Here is a 21237-nt window from a genome sequence, read left to right as displayed (position 1 = left end):
TTTACAGAAATAATATATCGCGATATATTGACATCAAAATATTACGATATTTCGTGATATTTTGATCCTGTTCATCCCCTTCTCCCTTTACCCCCCTTCCCTTGCCGCTGCAACTTCGCCTCCGCTTGCTCTCGTCGTCGCCTCGCCGCTGCAATCTCCGCTGCCTCGCCCGTCGCCTCTACTGCCTCACCCAGTCACCTCTGCCGTCTCATCGTGTCGCCTCGACTGCCTTACCGCCGCGCCTCGTCTCGTCGTTGCCGCTGCGCCTTGCCTCGCCACTGCTGCTGTGCCTCGCTTCGTCACCGCCATTGGAGCCGACGGTGTGAGAGGGAGAGAGAGAGACATAGAGGGAGAGAGAGATGCTGCATTTAGGATATTTGGGTCATTAATTACAAAAACAAAATGAATATTTTGATTGACCCGTTCTGTAACATTTGTTTTGTACAAATAAAATGAGTACATTCCTGGTGGCTGGTGCCGTACTGGCACAGTGGCAGCCGACACCATGGCGCGTTTAAATAATTTAACTAATTATTTAATCATTCTCTCCCAAATGGCGCGTCGCCACGTGTGCATCCGATTTCGCGTTTAGTGAAGAGCTCCAAATTCAGCTGCGCACGGCCACAAAAGAGAACCGCTCTCTCCGTGCCTGTACACACGCATATTGCATTCGTTCATTCTGTACACTGAAACCATATGGATACAGAATAGCAGATCTAAGATCCAGATTCCAGGAAATTATCTTCCGGAATTCGTTCGTTGATCTGACAGGTTTCCTTCGCGCATTCACTACTTCGCAGTCCCCTCGTTCTGTTAATTTGCCGTTTGGTTGAATTTTGCATTCATTTTGTGTTAATTTCTCTGCTTCTATTCCAAAATTCATTTTGTTCTTCTTTTTATGTAAATCTAATCTCAATGTGGACAATTAAAGATATTTCCGGATCTGGTTTGGACGGATAGTTCATCATTGTATATGTTCCGCATTTTGTTGTTTGATTTAATATAATGCTTGCCTGAAGTGCTTCTTTCTTTTCTGGCAGTGTGAAAAATCTTGTCGATACAATATTGTTTACAGAAATAGTAATGTCAAGGAGGCACACAAGTACCTCGCGGCGTTATGTTGGCAGCGGTCAGTTTGGGGGAGCATTTCATCCCAAATCGCGCATTTCTCCTTTGTTATCTGCTGTCCTCATCATTCTGGTACTTCTCCTACCCACAGATCATCTTCCCCATTACTATCTTTTATTTTTTCGGTTCATTAACATCTTTGTTCTTTCTCGGATCGTGATCGCATGAAACCGACATATTTTCCCATTTGTTACATGCATCTTGGTGTACCCAGCTTCTGGTGACCCCAAGCACACTGCTGGTTCCGTGTTTATTTATTTATTTTGTTGGTTTCTGAAACGTGCAGGGGGCGATTATTTTAATAGGCCATTTTTATGGTGGCTCAGGTGTGTGCCAAGTTTCCTTAATCCTTTTCTTTCTTCTTCGTCTTCCCCTACCTGTCTTTTTATCTTGTGCTGTAATAAGTAGCCAAAGGAAAGCATTATCTTGTATTTGGATTCTGAGAAGAAATTCCTAATTTTGGGGTTTTCTGCTGGTGTCTCAATTATTGGCATGCTTGCTTTCTAATTAATAGACATTTAGACTTGTTCTTGCAATGCATCAACTTAACTGTTACTTCTCATAATGTAGGTATATTTGGAGGCCAGAAAGTAGAAATAAGTAAGGTTGAAGGTAAATATGCTCAATTTTCTCAAATTTTGCTTCGTCCTTCAATTTTATTCCATCTGCAAAAAATCATACTCTTAACAGTTATTGCAGTACTGGGGAGGTTATTATGACTATTAAATGTACTTCTCAGTCTTATTTCATATGTAAAAGGTAGTTTTAGCAGTTAGGCAACATTGGAGGTTGTTTATCACTACCCCAAACAAAATCTTTTATATATCCAACATCTCAGTCAATTTTGTTTCAATCCTCCTCCCTAAATCTGGTGCCTTGTTCATTCTCATTCGGTCATTCCTTTAGTCAGGATTACTGTTTGGACCATTAGTGTATTAACAAATTGTGACTTCAAACTTGGGGAATTATTATTATTATTATTTTTTCTGAGAGGCAACATTGTATAGAAAAGAAACATCTTAAGGGGGAAAATGTTATACAAAAGGTTCAAAAGAGAGAATTCTTCTCTAATGCAAAAGCAAGAGAACTTTCTGTATTTTAAAAGCTCTTCTATTTCTCTCCCTCGAAATGTTCCATATAATAAAAGAAGGAATGGAAAACTGAAAATCCTTCTTCTCCCAAGACAAATCCCTAACACCGAAACTGGTAAAACCCACTGGACACCAAAATAAAACTGAACAAGAGACTCCAGATATCATGGGCCACCGGATCATGAAAAAGTAAATGATCAACCATTTCCCTAGCCACCTTACAGAGGTGATACCAACTAGTCACAAAAAAGTCATAAAAGACCCCTTTTCCTCAAATTATCAGCTCTGAGAATAATGCCAACTGCAATTTGTTAGTAGCTAACAAATATAAATTTGGGGATAAATCCAACAAGGGATTGGAATTTTAATAACATCCTAGGAAGTTTAAGAAGCAGAGGCAATTTATATCCACATCTTAAACTTTTTTGGATGTTAGAAGCAACAAAAGAACTGGTTTCGTTTCCTTTGGCATATCAGATATTCAGAAACTGTCAAATTCCATAGCAGGCAAGTCACTAACCTCCAGCAAGTATTTTAGTTTGGTTTTTGTTAGGGGACTGTTTTTTCATTTTATTTTTATTTTTTTCACCATCTGTTTACTTAGTAGTTTCCCCCCATAACATGCACATGATATGCATCTCTTGGATTAGACTGGTGCACCTATTACTTCTCTTTTCCATTATCAAGGGATGGAGAAATGACACCCTACTGAGGGGGTATGGTAGTCACTACATTATCCAAGATTTGAGCTGTAAAAGTTATATTACTTGCATTTGTGTTGCCTGAGTTGATTACATGTGTCATTAATGCCGTTTCCTGTGTGTCACTTTTGTAGTGAAGCAGCACTATTTTAATGTGTTTTTTGGATGTGCAACTGGCATAATTGAAAACAAGAAGCACCAAAAAGAATAAAGAAAGAAAACAAAAACATAATCAATCAGAAAACAGACCTGACTCAATAGTCTGTATAACATCTGAAGGTAACACCTTAATTATCTACCATCCCTGAGATAAGCTCCTGTATGCTCATTTAGCAAGCCTGTCACCTGCCATAGTAGCTTGTGTAGGTACATAAGCAACAGAAATGCCCATTGTTTTTAGAAGGATTGTTGATTCAGTGGAGAAGATTGAATACTGCAATGTAATCTGCCTTCTTAATGTTTAACCCTGTAATTGTGGGATTAAAGGATCCAATCTATTATGTCTTACACAGTGTTTAAAAAAAGCATGCTTAAGTGCACTTAAAATGCAAAACGCAACGTGTTTAGGGCTTTTTGTGTGTGAAGGTTAGCAACTTTAGCTGAGCATAATTAAAGTGCGCTTCAAAAATACCCCTTTTTTTTTATCAGACAATATGAATAGTTAGATTTGTTTAAATTTTTGCAATGATGTGGCTGCTTGAATGGAAACCTTACAAAAAAAAAAAAACTGTTTTAACATCTGATAAAATCATATATGCATTTAAACAAAAAAAAGAGACTATATTTATTGAGCAAAAAATATTGATGGAAACATGTAATTAGGTGTAAATTAAATGTAATACCCCGAGAGCCCAATGTCAGATCCAAGAAGAGACTCTAGAGAAGTTAGTATATATATTGAGGATAGTAAGGAAAGAAACAACACTGCTGGATACTTTTTAAGCTGAATGTGGATAAAGAACTCCCAAGTTAAATGTGCTTAACCTAGGGTAGCTCAAGGATGGGTGACCCCTGGGAAGTTCGCGTAGACCCATCAAGCTAAGTTGATCCGGTCTTTTCTATCGCTCGATGCGAGACGTTACAGGTGGTATCAGAGCCGACCCTTGGAGAAAGTGGTTTGATGAGGGCAGAGAGTGACGCCGGGGCGCGAGGGCCTGAACAAGGAGCGACTCTTGGCAGGTTTCTGGGATGGCAGCCTCCAAAGGGGAGAAAATCTGGGACTAGTTGTGAAGTCACATGATGAGGACATCATGTGCTCAAGGAGGGGAGAATATAATACCCCAAGAGCCTAAGGTCAGGTCCAAAAAGGGACTCTAGAAAAGCTAGTATATATATCGAGAATAGTAAGAAATGAAACAATACTAACTGAATACCTTTTGAGCTAAATGTGGATAAGGAACTCTCGGGTTAAGCGTGCTTGAGTTAGGGTAGCTCAAGGATGGGTGGCCCCTGAGAAGTTCGCGTAGGCCCATCAAAGTAAGTTGATCCGATTCTTTCTATCGTTTAATGCGGGATGTTATATTAAGGATTGCTAATATTCTTGATTGTGGTAAATTAGGGATTTATGATTGATTCCTGATTGCTGTTAATTACATATTGTTGATTGATTGTAAGTTAAGGATGGATTGTTCTGGATTGTTGTAAGTTAGGGGTCTATTGATTGGGGATAGGTGTAAATTAAGGCTGATTTTTTTTTCCTTATGCTTCTTTTTATGATTGTATGAACTTATAAACATGTATTATAATGAAAAATGGTATCTCATCATTTATTAAATTTATAGTCCTCATTCTTATATAGTTTTTTTAATAGTTTATTTCTTTTATGCTTATAAAAGTTTATACTCTTTTATTTCATTTATGTGCGCTTCACTTTGCTTAATCTCTATAGGCCTTCTATGCTTAAGTGCACTTAGTACTTAGAAAAATTGAGATATTCATCAAAATTTTGAGCCATTTTTTGAAATTTATATGTAGAATTGGATAATTCTTTTAAATATTATGCTTCCTACTAATGCTACATTAATACTATTGCAATCTTGAAAGGATCATTTTGAATTTTGCCCAAAAATCAGGTTTAAATTGCCAGAAACAAGATGTCAACAAATATTTATTGCTCAATAATTTCATTTTTTGACTAGTTGGAGAAACTTATCCTGATTGATGGCTCAACTAATCAACACATACAGGTGAATTCTCTTGCACATCAGAAGTTCTGAGAGCAATACCTGTTCTTAAGAAAGCATATGGTGACAACATGCGCAAAGTTCTACATGTGGGCCCTGATACTTGTTCGGTGGTCTCTAAATTGTTAAGAGAGCAGGAAACTGAAGCATGGGGGGTGGAACCCTATGACATTGAGGATGCTGAGGAAAGCTGCAAAACTCTTGTGCGCAAAGGCATTGTACGTGAAGCTGACATAAAGTTTCCTCTTTCATACAGGCCAAAGTCATTTTCCCATGTCATTGTGTCAGATGCATTGGATTACCTCTCACCTAAGTACCTGAACAAGACTTTTCCAGATTTGGCAAGAGTGGCCGCCGATGGGATTATTATTTTTACAGGTAAATTTGATTTTTTTGAGCAAACTTATTATATTGGTTAACACGTATTCTTGTTTCACAATTTCTCCCTGGTTTAATTTCTCTCACTGATGTCAGTTAGCTAGGTTAGGACTTTGGGTCATTGCTTATGCATTATGCATATAGCTGTATATCGCATTTGTTCGAGGTTCTGTTTGTCCAGGAATATCGCAGCAATCTTCTTGCTTCTGCACCCTATCTTTATAGTGCTACAATTTGATTGAAAATTTAATGAGGTATGTTGAGTTTTTCTCTACATCTTAATTTCATCTGTAGGTTACCCTGGTAAACAGAGAGCTAAAGTTGGAGAATCGTCCAAATTTGGACGTCCGGTAAGTGAATATCTGTTCTATGAAACGTGTCTCTCTTAGTACATCGTGTGGCATGGATATGTTTGGGATTTAATACGCCATGATTTAATGAATATTACATCCATTTTTTTTTAATTTTCTTGGGCTTGACTTGTGTAGTCATCTTTTTGCTAAGCTCTTAAGGCATACTGAGTTGTAGATATGATAAATTTGATCTGTTTCACACATTCGTCAGATTATTTATTGGACATACGGATAAATTGTTCTTGTGTACAACTTGGAAAACTTCGAGTTAGAGATTTTGACAGATGTTCACGTAATTATTAATCTGACTTGATTTATCCTAGTTAAATCGATTGATTTATTCACTATTTGATTTCCAAAGAAGTTATGGCATTATGAATAAAATAAGACATGTTCCCAGTGTTGATATGTTCACGCACCAGAGTGCGATATTCCTGATTTAGAGGAAATATGATTAAAAATTTAAAGAGAAATCTGAAAGAAATTAAAGGAACCTTAGGTAAAGATCTGAAATTGATGTTAGGAAAAAATGAAAAATTCATTAATTTATTTTCAATTTACTTATCTATTGGAGTTGTCTTTTAAGATTTGCATATATATATATATATATATGCACGCGCGCACGTGTGTAAATGATCTGCTGTAGATCAAATTGATTTGGAATAGCAATCCAGCTAACTCTTTCTCTTGTACAGTATATGACAAAAAATATTAGGGTATGTTTGATTGCATTATCTAGAATTTAATTCTCGATAATGATTGCCTAGAAAACAAAAACCACTCCATCCCCTTGAAAAATGAATTTCATGGAAAAAAAAGTTTTAAATGCTTGTACGATACACATTTTTCATAGAAAATTGTTTTCATAGAAAATGTGTAATTATGATAAATGTGTGTAATCAAACACACTTTTAGTGTGTACTTTTAACCACACATCATAACGAATAATGAATCATGTAACATTGGCACAAACAGTGGTAAGAAAATTTCCTGTTACAACCATACTTGTACCATGGACTGCAACGAACTGTGAGCCAAGAAAAATTGCAGACACTGGTAAGCAAGTTCTTTGTGAAATTCCTGATAGTGCCCTAAACTCAAGTCCATAGGTTTAAGTCAGGTCCTGGAAGCAAACCGGTGTGAAAGAAATCGATGTTACTAACACAAATCTATAGACTCACTTCGGTTGGGGGGCCCCTCTTAAGTTGTTAAGAGACGGCAGAAGAACTAATCCAAAGAACTTGAATTAAAAAAAAAGTGAAAATGTGTTAAAACTCATAAAATCATAATACTGACAGCTTTGACATGGGCCGTTAACATATTGAAGGGAACTGAGACATTATTTGTGAGCCATTTCGAGAATTCTGATATTATGCCGACACCCCCCCCCCCAAAAAAAAAAAAATAATAAAAAATAAAAAATAAAAAATGAAACAATAAATAAATACAAATAAAGTAAAATAAAATAAGGGTTTTTTCTGACGTTTTTGGCTTTATTCCTGCTGAGCATCTTTATTCATTTATCAGCACGACACTTCGAATGACATCAATGATGTCTCTAAAATGCTCTCCTCTTCTGAAGGCAAAAATGCGAAGCTCTTCTTGGTGGATGCGTTTCTTTGTCCAGACCAGCTTAGAAGTAAATGAGGCTGCAGCTAACAAGTTCGAGCAAGCTGCAACCAAGATGTCATTCAAGCCTAGCTGCCAAGTGTTTCACCTGAATGCCTATCATTAATATCAAAATAGTATGAAGATCTCTTTGTAAGTTCGTGTGCTTTAGAAATATGAATTCAGAAATGTTCAATTTTCATATGAAATGTGCTCAGCTTAGGAGAAGTAATTCAATTTAGTAGAAGGGTGTTAGTCACATCACTATATGTACATGTGCTTCCAAATGTTTCTCTCATTCTGTGCATCTCTCTATAACCACCGGCAATTCTCTATTCCAGATGTTCCCTCTTCTTTTCATTTGGGAAGGGCTCACTGGATAAAGGAAGGAACACTCGTCTGGATCCAATGGTCACAACATTGGCAGAGAGAGAACAACTTTATTGCACTGCTGGTAAAAGATTTCATTTATGTTTGTGCTATAAAAATGAACATTTACAATCTTTTTGCAGTATCAACAGGGGGAATGGTCTCGGCCTTTTCAAATTAAAAGAATTATACATTTCATTTTTTTATCTTTATTTGAAATGTCATAAATAATCTTCTATTATTTGTCTAACAAAGTAGATGGATTTTAAATTTGGGACATGTTCATATTTAAAGATCGGATAATTAAAGATCGGTAAAATTATCCTTCCCTAAAAAAACAATGAAATGTTTGTTGTCCTTTTATCAACTTTAGGTAACATATTTCTTTTTAATGATGCATTGTCCATTTAAACATATGAAAGTACCTGCTTTTGGGGGGATGGTTTTGGCTTCAAACATTTGTATCATATGGTATTATTTTGCCATAATGTTTTTTTTTTTTTATAGTATTTTGCTATAATGGTTGACAGCTCAATGATTCAACTTCTCAATTGAATGTATATACTCCCGAATTCATAGGTCCAAATGAAATTTGAGAAAAAGCCCTTAAAGACTTTAAGAGGGAGATTTGGAAGAGTTACTTATGGCTATTCAAATAAAAATGAGCATAAATATACAGCTTTTGGTTTAAGGAACTAAATGATATAAATGCATAGATGAAGAAGAACATTGTAATTAGTCCTTTTATTGAGAAGGCAAAACTAAACTGTGATATTAACATTTGAGACAAAAACTTACCACTTTTCTTTTTGTCCCACACTATATATGTCAAATGGGTCATGTTGACTCTAGAAGAGGGTGGTTGGCTTGGCATGACCTTTATGCTTGGGGTAACTTAAACTATGTGGCCTAACCCACTACCAAACAAGCTTGGCCTCTCTATCTCATTCAGTCATTTTTTTTTTCTTATTAATTTTTCATATTTTGCACATGTATGAAGCTTTGGCTGCAGCAAATTGTATGGGCATGATAACAAAAATTGTAGTCATATACTCATATTTAACTCTTGGAAAGTTGAGAATTCTCGAGCTTAAAAAGTGTTTTCTTTTTGCTTAGATAAATTTAATTCTCACTGTCATTTATCTAAAATCAAACTCTTAACCTTTTTAAAAAAATTATAAATTAAAAATTTATTAAAAATTTTAAATTATTTATAAAACTATTACCAATCCTTTCAAGATAATTAGCATCTTGCCATCCGCAATAATAATGCTAAATACGTTCCACGTGGCCACTCGTACTTATTTAATGTGGCTTTTCTGGTTTGAATTTATCTGCTGATGGTGGTCAAATCGACAGTGGAAAGATGATGACAATATACAATTTTTCATACTTAATTGAAAATATAAGGTCGTTTTAATTTTACCAAATATTTTCTTAATTTAATTTATAATCAAATATATTTTATATTTTAAAAGTCATAATATTGCTTTTTAAAAATATCAAAAAGTATGTTTTGTAATTCATAGTATAAAGTTAAACAATTAAGTTTTTTATTTTTTAATGAGAAATTTAATTATTCAATAAAAAATTAAAGTTAACAAACAAGAAAAAAAAATTTATAGGCTCTAAAATTTTGTAATGTAACCAAATCTAAGCTATTAAACATAGAAACCCATTTGCAGGGGATTTGGATTTGGACTTGGACAGTCTTCCTCTCATGGGCTCTTCCTAGTCTTTTAAAAGCCACGCCCTTCTAGAAATATACAAGGTTTTTGCAAAGCACAGATTTGGGTTTAATAAATATATTTTATTATTATTTTTTAAATATATATATATATATATATTATATCATATTTTTGAGCTAAGCCACTTTCACCAGTTATTGGGAGGTGTTTAGGCATGAAAGTTCAAATGTAAATACTAAATAGGCATGTTTTATAGGATGTTATTACAAAGTTGTCAAAAATATAAAGAGTAGTTCTTAATTTTCTTATATTTTTTAAATTACATTAATTAATGAATAAGAACAATTAATATTATAAAAATAAAAAATAAAAATTGGGATTGACCAGCACTCTTGAATTAAGACCATTCATCCTAAGGTTGATCTAGTAATAATGGGCTATATGATCACCTTTACTACAATCATGCTTTAAACTTCTTTTATTAAAGATAAGTTCGTACACATGATTTTTATATATTTGTTTAGTATATGTATTTTATATAAATTATTAGAAGCAATTGATGAATTTATAAAAAGGAGGGAATTTTATATATAATATTAGTTTTTAACTATAAAACATAATATCAATTTAAATATAAAATATCTTTAAGTTTTCAGTTATTTACAACAATATTCAATAAATAAAATTGTAACGTTAAAATATATATTATAATAATAATATTCAAAGCGAAATAGTAAAATCATTCCTATAAAATGTACAATATCTATTTATCATTTTAATTGTTAGATTTTTTGAGGTTAATTCTAATTTAATTGTGTGATCATTAATTTAAGTGTGCATCTTTTAATTTTGACTGCTAATTTCATGTATTTCTGTGCGTTACTGCCCATTAGTTACTTTAATAAAAAAATTAATTTTTTAAAATGTTTATTCAATTATACAATTTATTAAAATAGTTATAAATAAAATACGATTAATTCTTGAATTACGAACATAATTATAAAAATTTATAATTGTGCAATTACAATTATAATTATGTTAAAAACTAACATACAACTAATATGTGAGGAAAAGCCTCTTAAATTAGGGCTTGATTTTCATGGCTGCTGAAACCAGCCTAACTAACTTTCATCGTCAACTCTTATTATATTATAAATAATTTATTTTTTATTTTAATTTTACTTTAAAAATTTTATCTACTCCAACCATATTTCATTTTTTTCTTTTTACTTAACTCTCTATTTTATTTATTTATTAATAAACTTCAATTCTATTTATTTTATCTTTTATATAATTTTCAGTACTGTAAAAATTTATTATTTATTTTACAATTTAATAATATTAATAATATTTTAAATCAATTTACTAATATTTTTTAAGAATTCATTTAATATAAACATGGGATTATCTTTGTATATTTAATACACAAAATAATTAAATACACACATACATAAAATTAATAATCAAATACATATATATAAAATTAATAATCAAATATACAAAATAATTAGATACATACATACATACACAAAATTAATGATTAGATACAAAATAATCAAATACACACATACATATACACAAAATCAATAATCAAATATACAAATATACAATATTGCTCATCCAATACAAAAATAAATTTAAAATATCCCAACATCACAAACCAAATCTACTCCTCGTTGAAGAAAATGCTGCCAGTTCTGCTCTTTGCTGCCGCTACCTGGTCGTTGGTCCGATTTAGTCTTTCGTTGCGCCTGTAACTCGTCTTTTCTGGTAGTCTTCTTTGGATCTGTTACTCGCAGCCTCTTCAATGTCTCTTCTCTGGCTGATTTCATCTTCGCTGCGGCTGGTTAGCCTCTTCAGACATTGATGGTCATTAGGGGGGGGGAGATGGCGATGATGGTTGGTAGAGGCGGAGCCATAAATTTTAGATAGAGTAGGCAAAAATTAAACCCTAAAACTTTAAATACTGTCTAAAATTAAATAATATAAAAAAGTTAAAAATAATATAATATTAATATATATATCAATAAATTATACAATCGATGTATTTTTATATTTTAATAACATCGCATAATAATATTATTATTAATTTTATTAAATATTTATTTTTTAATATACATAACTAAGTTGTCGTTCAATCATTAATCTCCAATTTGATTGCGTAGCCGAGTCTTGATAAACTTCATGACATACTGTCATTCAATCATTAATCTTCAATTCAATTATGTAGTCAAATTTTGACAAATTTCATGATAGAAAATATGTTTTCTGCCATAGTTTCAAATATGTAATTGACAAATTTATAACAAAAAATAAAAAAATTAATCCCTTTAATTAAAACATAGTTAAAGAAATGGTCAAGGGAGATTAACATACACAAAAGAAAAGTGGGTCAAATTTTCATATATCTTATTTTTAATTTTCGGCCAATACTGAAAAAAGCACTGGCAATCGCCACCAGTCACCATGATCGATGGTTTTCGACGATTTGAGACAATCACTCGACACCGTTATTCCCATCGATCAACATACACAAAAAATCAATAAAATTTAACAGCCAAATTTCATAAATCTAAGTTTAAACTTTTGATCAAACCCAATACACGTAAATAGTCTGGGAATTGCCACCCGTCATCGTGTCCGGTGGTTTTTGGCAATAAGAGACAATCACTCAATACCCTTATCTTCATCTACTAATATATTCAAAATTTAGAATTTTTAAAAAATTCATTGTGTATATTTAGAAAAAAAAAAATTTAAAAATACTAAATTATTATATATAATAATTTTTTTAAAAATCCAGGGTGGGCAACTGCCCACCCTTGGCTGCATGTGGCTCCGCCACATTGGCTGGGGAAATTTTGGGGAGATGCGAGGATGGCTGGGGAAATTTTGATCGTCACATGTGGCGAGTGTGTTCAATTTTGCCAAATTTTTGACAAGAGAAATTGCCTACGGCAAACTCCATTAGAGCTGAAAATATGGATTTGACTCTGTTTTTTGGCTAGGCAAGCAGAATACAGACCCGTTGGAGTCAGCCTTACACATAAAGAGGAGGAGAGAACAGATCCAGACTATTTTGAACCCTGCTTGCTAAAGATTGACCAAGTTTAGATTTTCAAAAGAGCTTACTGTTGTCAAAGGTTGGTTCCACGCAACACATGGCCTAGGAGAGAGATTTCTCTCTCTCCCAGGGTTGAAAAGCAGATGAGGACTTAAGGGATATGGTCGACTATCACCAGTAATCCCCACAAGAACACTGTCCATCCTTGAAGCAATGAAACCTGTGGGCATCTCTTACAGTGATCTCTCTTTTTGTGATTGCAGATATGAACTTAATCGCATTGTGACAATCCCCACATATCCTGAGGTTCTTCATAACTAGTAAAGGCTCCCCATCCTTTGTAGAGATCAGCCCAAATGCCACGGCTAGCTTCTCACTGTGATGCCCTAACCTCAACTCCATTTCCCCTGCCTTGGTCCCATCATCCTGAACCAGAGCCCAGCTCAAATCAGGCACATATCCTGCTATTTTGATCTTCATTGATATCTCCTCCAAGAAGTCATATATTTCCTTTATCAGTGGGTGCGAACTATCCTCAGCCACGAACACGTGTATCCTCTTCTTGACCTCAATCCAACTACAACCCGGTTTCTTTCTCACTCCCATATCTCGCATGAGCTTCCGTACAGTTGCTACCTCTTCCCATTTCTTGGCACTGGCATACATATTAGCGAGTATGACATAAGGAGCAGCATTTGTGGGGTCAAGTTGAAGACACTCGTTGGCTGCTTTAATGGCTAGCTCAATGTTTCCATGTCTTCGACAGGCGCTGAGCAATGCTGCCCAACTAATGGAGCCTGGACTATACGGCATTGTCTTGATGAGCCTCTCTGCTTCCTTGAGTTTCCCTGCTCGACCCAGTAGGTCAATCATGCATGAATAGTGTTCTGCTTCTGGTACAATGCTGAATTTCTCTTTCATCATGTTGAAATACTTGTGCCCTTCCTCAACTTTTCCTGTGTGTCCACATGCAGACAGGACTGCCAGAAAGGTTATACTATTAGGAGTAATATCCGTTTCCACCATAAGCTCAAACAAGACTAATGATTCAGCCCCTCGTCCATGCTGCGCATAACCTGCGATCATTGAATTTAATGAGACAGCGTTATGCTCTGGCATCCTATCGAATAACCTTCTGGCATCTCGAAGGTTGCCACATTTTGAATACATTGCAATGAGGGCATTGTTCACCGCAATTTGATTTGCTGGAATATCAGATTTAAGCACCAGAGAGTGAATCTGTTTCCCTTGCGACGGAGATGACGAATTAGAGCATGCACTTATCACACAGACGAAGCTCCCATCATCAGGACGATGACCAGCACGCTGCATCTGCCGGAAACAATCAAATGCCTCTTCAGAAAATTCCTCATTTTGAGAGTACCCAGAAATCATGGTGTTCCAGAGAACCAAGTCTGGCTCTGGAATTTCTTGAAATATTTTCTTACACTCCAACATACCAGCTTGGCATTTTGCATACATATCAATCAAACCACTGGCAACATGAGCATTCTGATGGAAGCCCGTTTTAACCAAATAAGCATGAAACTGATGCCCACCAGACAAATCCTCCAGGCATGTAAACCCGGTCAAAACGCTTGCTAAAGTGAACATGTCGACTCCCAACTCTCTGCGGACCATTTCTTGATACAATGCCAGTGCTTTTGACCCTTCTTGGTGTTGTCCGTATGCCACGATCATACAGTTCCAAGAAACTTCATCACGAATCTCGTCAAACCCATAAAATGTACGCTTGGCCGCGTCTAAATCCCCATTCTTGCTGTAATACGTGATGAGGGTATTGTTCACCGAAACAAAAGAATCAAAGCCACCCGCCACAGCCAGACAGTGTAATTGACTAATCAAAGCAATATCATGAGAAGCAGCCGTGATGACAGCAGAGAACGTGAACCCATCCATGTCCAGACCCATCTCTCTCATCCCCGTGAACAGACCAACCGCAGGCGCTGCATCACCTCGGTCGGCGTAAGCCGAAATGAGGGTGTTGTAAGAAACGAGGTCCGGTTGGGGAATTTGGTCGAACAGTCCTCGGGCAACGTGGGGCTGCGAGTCCTTTGCGTAAGCGGAGATGATGGCGTTGAAGGAGAAGACATTGGGAGCCGGGGTGGCGTCGAAGGCAAGCCGGGCTGCGGAGAGGCGGCCGCATTTGGAGTAGAGGAGGATAAAGTGGTTTGAGAGGTAAGTGGACGGCGGGACAATTGACTTGATGTATAGGGCGTGGAGTGACTTGCCGGTGACGAGGTCTCTTTCGGCTATGCACTCTTTCAGAAGTTGGCGCAAGCGCTGGAAGCTCCATAAGATTTGGTTCATCGAAGACACCAAAGCTACGTACAAGTGTTTCCCCAAGCCACTGCTACTTTGCTTGCATGCTAAAGCCACTTCTCCTCTTGTGGTTTTCGGATTGTTTGGGTCCAGGATACCCAAATCCGTATGTAACAGTGTCACTGCTTGGTGATGCTGGGCCGAGTTATGGGCCAATATTGCAAGACCATTGTTGTTAACACTCAACATATTGGGCCTTTCTATCATTGAGCCCTACCCTACCAAAACTCGTGGTGGCCCGATAAAGGGGCTACTATTTTGAACAAGGATAATGATTTTTCATTCAGAGTGAGTGTAACAAGAGAATTTCACCTCTCAGGCGCACTAAGGAAGAAACATCATCAGTGTCCTTAATTTGAACAAAGAAGCGAGACAAAACACACAAGCACACCCTTTCATATCATATCAAAGATTAGTATATGGCAGTCGGACACCGGCTGCAGGGTGGTCTGGTTAGCCAGCTAGATATGTATCTATAGCTACGACTTTGTACAGCAAAACTGGGCAAATACAGGTGAAGGCTACCCAGCATTTAGCTAGTAGCTAAATTAGAAGAGCAATGCAACTCGACTGGCAGAGATGAAGCAGCTGCTACTGGGGTGCTTCCTTTGATGAAACCGGATGACATATAATGGCTTGAGCATGTCCCGGTATAATGGGGTGTAATTGGCACTTCCATGGCACCAATGTCTCCATTCCTTTCCTATCAAGTCTGGCTTTCCCCAGCCAAAGGGTCCGCCCAGTCTCTTCATTTACACCATAATTTGGTTTTGAAAAGTCATTAATGTCTAATCACACGTTAATCTTGTCAAACAATATGATATGTTCCTAGCTACATATATATATATATATGTATGTATATAATACACCAGCTTTCTCCAGCCAAAAAAAAAAAAAATACCCCATCTTTTAGGACAACATAATTACATTTCATCCTCTTCTAGATTGGACCAAGAATACAACATTAATTTCTACGTATTTTAAATGGATCTCTTATAAGAACTAGTACACTGTAGTACATACTAAATTGGGTATATATCTTCCACTGTGTGCTAGTATAAAAATTAAATCCCAGCTAAAAAAATGGTGAACAACAGAGCAAGAACCAAAATTGAAATCCAGTTTGCCGTTACTGAAGTCTTATCGTATTTTCTCATTCCTAAGGCACCTCACGGCCTACCAGCTTTTAGCCAAACATTGATCGATCCAAAGACCCAAATGGCCATCCATGAATATGGTGATCAACGGAGTTATTATGAGGGGTAAGCCTTGGATTATTTATTTACTTTCTTGGTGGTAAATATTAATTAGTCTTGAATTTCGAATTAGCTAGCTGTTGTGGTTGACAGAGAACTGTTCAAAGTGAAGGCCATAGCATTGAGAGACGGACGGATGCAAAGCCATCCAAATTCCAAAACATTGAAATGAATCACTATCAAGCTGACCTGGAATCATAACCATAAGACAAATAATGAAAGAGGACTTGGCTGGGGACTTTGTGATTTGGATTGCTACGGCAAATTATTTGAAAACAGGGGGTCATTAGACAGGTGCTTGGCGTGTGAATCTGCCACACTCCATGCTTGACTGTTACCCGTGTCACCCCCACTTAGTTATAAGTAGACAAAAGATTAAGTGGATGGTCCAGATCTAGAGGATTCATCAGTGCATGAATGTGACTATCCTGCATGCATGCATGGGGGTCCTCATACTAAAAATGATATGGTTGTTTGTTGATGAACAAGTTGATTCTTTGATATGCAATCTCCCATTATCTAGCTACTTCAAGTACTGCACAAATATTGATTGAAGAGATTTGCATGGACAGGTTGAAACTGGGCATCTTTATCGCTTGCAAGTCTCCTTGCTCGCCAATTGAATGTTTATTAATTGTGAGTCTTAATCTTGATTTATGTACAATTGTGTGACACGTGACGTCAATTCTCTATTGTAAAATTTTTTATTATAAAGTATAATCACATAATTTGATGATGATATTCATTATTGTCCGACATTTATACATATATTATTATCATAAAATATCTCTCTTTATCAACGAACTAAATTAGAAGAGTATGAAATATTTGATTTGTTAGGATCAATATATAACTAATTCCTTCACATTAATAGTTGTACAACGTAAGATTCTTAACTAAACATGTTAATCTAAAATAAAATATCACTCATATTTTAAAAAAGAATAATCTCATAAAATCTAACATAGAGACAAAATCATTAGCATAGGATTAAATGAATTAGATATTTTTATTCCTATGCTTCCACGCAAACTCATTTAAATACAAGGCTCACACCAATATTCTATCACAAAAATATTTGTTTTTTTTCTTATATTTGGATTACCCTTTATCAATCCATGATTGACTTATTCATCTGGAGCCCTTTCTAATATTTTAAATACAATTGCAGTAGCACCCCCAATTAGAGGTGTGCATTTTTTTGGTTCAACCAAGTTGATTGGTTCGATTCGGTTGATTCGGTTAATTGTGTAGCTAAAAATTAGTTTGATTATATTTATAAAAAATTTCAAATATTTTGATTAACCAAATTCTTCTTCACCGCCCATTATTTTTTCCTACCCATGTTTACTGCCCACAGTTTTACCCCTCACCCCCATAGGTGGGTAGCCTATGGTTGCCCCCCCCCCCCCCCCCCCCCCATACGCCACACACACAAACTTTTCTTTCTCCCTTATGCTGCCCGCTCAATATGTGAAACCCCCCCCCCCCCCCCCCCCCCCCCCGCGACACTCTTTATCATAAAGTCTCTAGTTCTCTCCACCCCCCAAAACTTCTCTCCCTCACTCCAAACCTTTCAGTCTCACAATGTCGGACTTCCCCCCTTTCTCTCTCTCGTGCGTGCGCAAATTAACCCGTCGCCCCCTTCCTCCACCTCATCACTGGTCCATCGCTTCCCTCTTGCTCGCGCGGTCTCTCAATTCTCGTTCTCAAGACCCCTATTTCTTTCTCTCTCTCTCTCTTAATCTCGATCTCACTATCATTGCCTCACCTTCGTCGCCCACCTCCCACTGCCTCACGACAATCTCTTTATCTCTCTATCTCATGGCCACATGACAGTCAAAGATGAAGGGTCATTTGGGCCTCTGGCCGAGCGAAGGGCCAAACCGAATAAGGGCTAGCCATTCGTCGTTGTCTTCGGCGTTTTGTTTCTTTCCTATGCAGAGGCCGACACGGCCCCAGCTACATCTCTCTCCCTCCGATCATGCTCGCTCATTCGTTAAGTTTTAGTGAAATTCGGTTATACCGGTTATTTCGATTTCAATTTTTCGATTAGTATATCCTATCGGTTCGGTTCAGTTCGATTAGTGGGCTATGATCAATTTGGTTCGATTGGTAAAAAAGTTGACGGTTCGATCGGTTATAACCGAATGCTCTCCCTTGGCCCTAATCCGAGCTGATGGCTTGGTGACCTCTAGACATCATTAGTAATTATTTGGGGGAAAATAACATACTTGTGACTTATTTTTGCAATAAAAGTAGAAATATGTGATAACTTAGTAATTAAAGCCTTTCCTACTTGTTTTATTTATTTTAAGAATAGGTTTAAATCGTCTTTTTAATTATCTGCCAATACGTATATACATACATCCTTTTAATTAATCCTCATCGTTCATGCATGACTAGCTAGTAGTGAAATTAAGCTGAAAAAGAGGCGCTGGAAGTAAGCAAACGCAATTGGCTGATCCACGCCGCCAGCGCGCGCAGGATCAATCCTTCTGTTAAATCTTCAATTAAGAAATGCTTGCGAAGCAAATATTACAAGCTAGCTAGATATATAACTAGCTACACATATGTCTTATTATAGCAAATCAGATTATCCCAATAGATTTGAATTATCTAAAAGGGGAACCAGTAGTCAAGCGAAGTCGTGGTTCATTGTCTAATTAGTATATGTATAATTAAAAATCAGCCTGACTTTAATATTCCATGCAATTCCAATGCATTTAAGTCACTATTGAAGCCCTGCATGGACAAGAGCAACGTCAACGAAGTAAGTTGCAGGACGCGCGGTTGCTGCTTATGATTATCAATCACATATATATAAGTACGTACCCATCACCAGAGCTAGGTAGCTAGCTAGCTTGTTGAAATTGAAGAATATTCTAATGATCTAACATTCATTCATTACATGCTAGCTTCAAGTCAATGGTTGGCTCCTGGCTAATTTAAGAGAAGATGACCTTTCACTTTCTTGAAGGAGACCTGTGAATTGTAATTCCTTCTTGACTCATTTTGCAGCCGATACAATTAGGGTTGGCTTTTCACATTGCCGTTGACCTTCTCGTGCTAGATAATTTTAATTAATTCTCGTATTGAGAGATCGGGGAGCCGGAGCCGGGGCCGGGCCTACGGAATTGAAAGAGAGGAAGCAACTGGTCCATGGGAGTGTCTCCTAGGAAGTGTGCGAGGAATGGAGTGTAGGTTGTTGATCATGTTAGTTGTCACCCTGCATGCACTACTTCTCATATATATATGTATGTATGTATGTATATATATGGTCACTGCAGGGACTGATACATCTTACTGTGTGTATGACAGTATGAGTAGTGTGTTGAAAGGCTGGTGGGGGCATTTTAAGCTAGGATTCACATGCCCTAATTACCCTGCTTTCTGCTACAATCCATGTGCCCTCCCCCTCCCAATCATTCATTCTTCAATCTAAATACCCATGCCGAGAGCCAATCTCATTTCACATTAATTTATTTAGAGAAATTTATATTATTATTATTTGAGGTAAGTAAATGAAAAGCATGGTACATAATTAATTAGGTGTATTAAGTTGTGATATTGAATAAACTGTGGGAAGTCGAGCAAAGGAGAGACTGTGTTTAAATTTGGTATTCAATTTAATAAGGTCCATATATATATATATATATATAAATGTTACAAGAAGAGCCAGCAAATGTATAGGGAACACAAGTACAAAAATTGCCAAAAAAGAGTTGTTTCTAATATGGCACTATATATATCTGTTGCCAATTAAACCCTCCTTCTATACCCTTTAATCCAAAATTGTCAGATATACGTTCCATCAATCAAATAATATATAGGATAACGTAACTACAGAATTCGTGAACATTTTCTCGATTTTTGTCCTATTTGACCAAATACCATTTGGATTGGACTTCCCCATCAATATCAATTTGGAAGAAACCCTTTCTTAATTTCCTAGACATGCTATAATTAATGTCTCGTCGGGCTTTTCATGGTTCCAGTAAATTAGTGAGTACGTAACGAATAATTTTCTAATTAATTAACCAAAAAAATAAAGAACCAATTCAAATAATTTATATATGTAGAAACGAATTTTCTTTCTCTTTTGCCACTACAAATTAATGCTAGCTAGTTGCAAACCAAAAAGCCTAATAATCATGCCAAAAGTTGAAAAGTTGTTTTTGTTCCAAATGATGATATGATAAAAGAAGAAGAGAAAAAAAAAAGCCCGGCCCAAAGCTATGGAGAGAGTGGTTGATTTTACTCAACACAACGTAAACACTTGAAAAGGCTCCTCCAGCTCCTTCGTTGTAGCTTCTCCCACACTTGGAGTTGCCCAAAGCTAAGCTGAGCTAGCTACTTCGCACCAGTTTCCACGATCGCTCCACCTAAACCCACCCAGACCAATATCACCACTAGCTGTCCCTCACTTCATTGGATCACCACCACCACCATCATCATCATCATCAAGAAGAATCAAATCCTAACATATCATACAAATGAAACATAGATATGTATATATAATAGGAATCAATTAATTTCTCATCACTTTGTACGAAAGGATTATCATTCAAGAATAAAGAAGAAGAAAGGCCTCCAAATCTTGGGACAATCTCCGACACCACCTTCTCACCCACCCGTGCCCCAAAAAGTCAGTGTCTCATTGCCACCTCCATTGACAGTAAGTTAATTTGGGATTTCCAATTCATAGATTTTGGGAGAGATTAATGTCATTTCATAGGCAAATATGTACTGGCTAAGGAATGAAGCAGATTCCTAGCTACGTACAAGTCTAGATTTTGGGGTATCTCTCATGAGCTAGCTATTCGCAGGTCATACACAAAATGCTTTCCATCTAGTGTCCGGATTTAACCATTCCTAGCTAGCAAGAGATAATTTTACGTAAAATGAAATAGGTGGGTAGGTGGCCTGTATGCGTCATGAAACCAATTAAGTTTAATTAGCTTGGAATATTATTAATTAATCAGGAGAGAGGTAAATGGCCGACAGAGGTTCAGTGATGGGCCTCTGCCGCTAGGAAGAATTGCGACAAGCCCACGGTCGCCAGGGCCAGCCTT

General features: G+C 36.5%; 2 protein-coding genes across 2 annotated transcripts; one reads left to right on the top strand and one right to left on the bottom strand.

Annotated features, from left to right (window-relative positions):
• Positions 1-605: 605 nt before the first annotated feature.
• On the top strand, positions 606-8017 carry LOC127804975 (probable pectin methylesterase CGR2). The gene is made up of 8 exons (XM_052342111.1): positions 606-771; positions 1041-1200; positions 1415-1454; positions 1699-1740; positions 5107-5481; positions 5776-5831; positions 7417-7595; positions 7784-8017. The coding sequence occupies exons 2-7, from the start codon at positions 1084-1086 to the stop codon at positions 7567-7569; spliced, it is 783 nt and encodes a 260-aa protein (XP_052198071.1). The 5' UTR covers positions 606-771; positions 1041-1083; the 3' UTR covers positions 7570-7595; positions 7784-8017.
• Positions 8018-11835: 3818 nt separating this feature from the next.
• LOC127803336 (pentatricopeptide repeat-containing protein At3g49710) lies at positions 11836-14976 on the bottom strand. The gene has a single exon (XM_052339486.1). It carries the CDS (start codon positions 14892-14894, stop codon positions 12735-12737), a length of 2160 nt encoding a protein of 719 aa, XP_052195446.1. The 5' UTR covers positions 14895-14976; the 3' UTR covers positions 11836-12734.
• Positions 14977-21237: the final 6261 nt, after the last annotated feature.

This window comes from Diospyros lotus, chromosome 6 (assembly GCF_014633365.1).
Source record: "Diospyros lotus cultivar Yz01 chromosome 6, ASM1463336v1, whole genome shotgun sequence".
NCBI lineage: Eukaryota > Viridiplantae > Streptophyta > Magnoliopsida > Ericales > Ebenaceae > Diospyros > Diospyros lotus.
The sequence above is the reverse complement of the archived record's forward strand: the minus strand, read 5'-3'. Positions and strand labels throughout refer to the sequence as shown.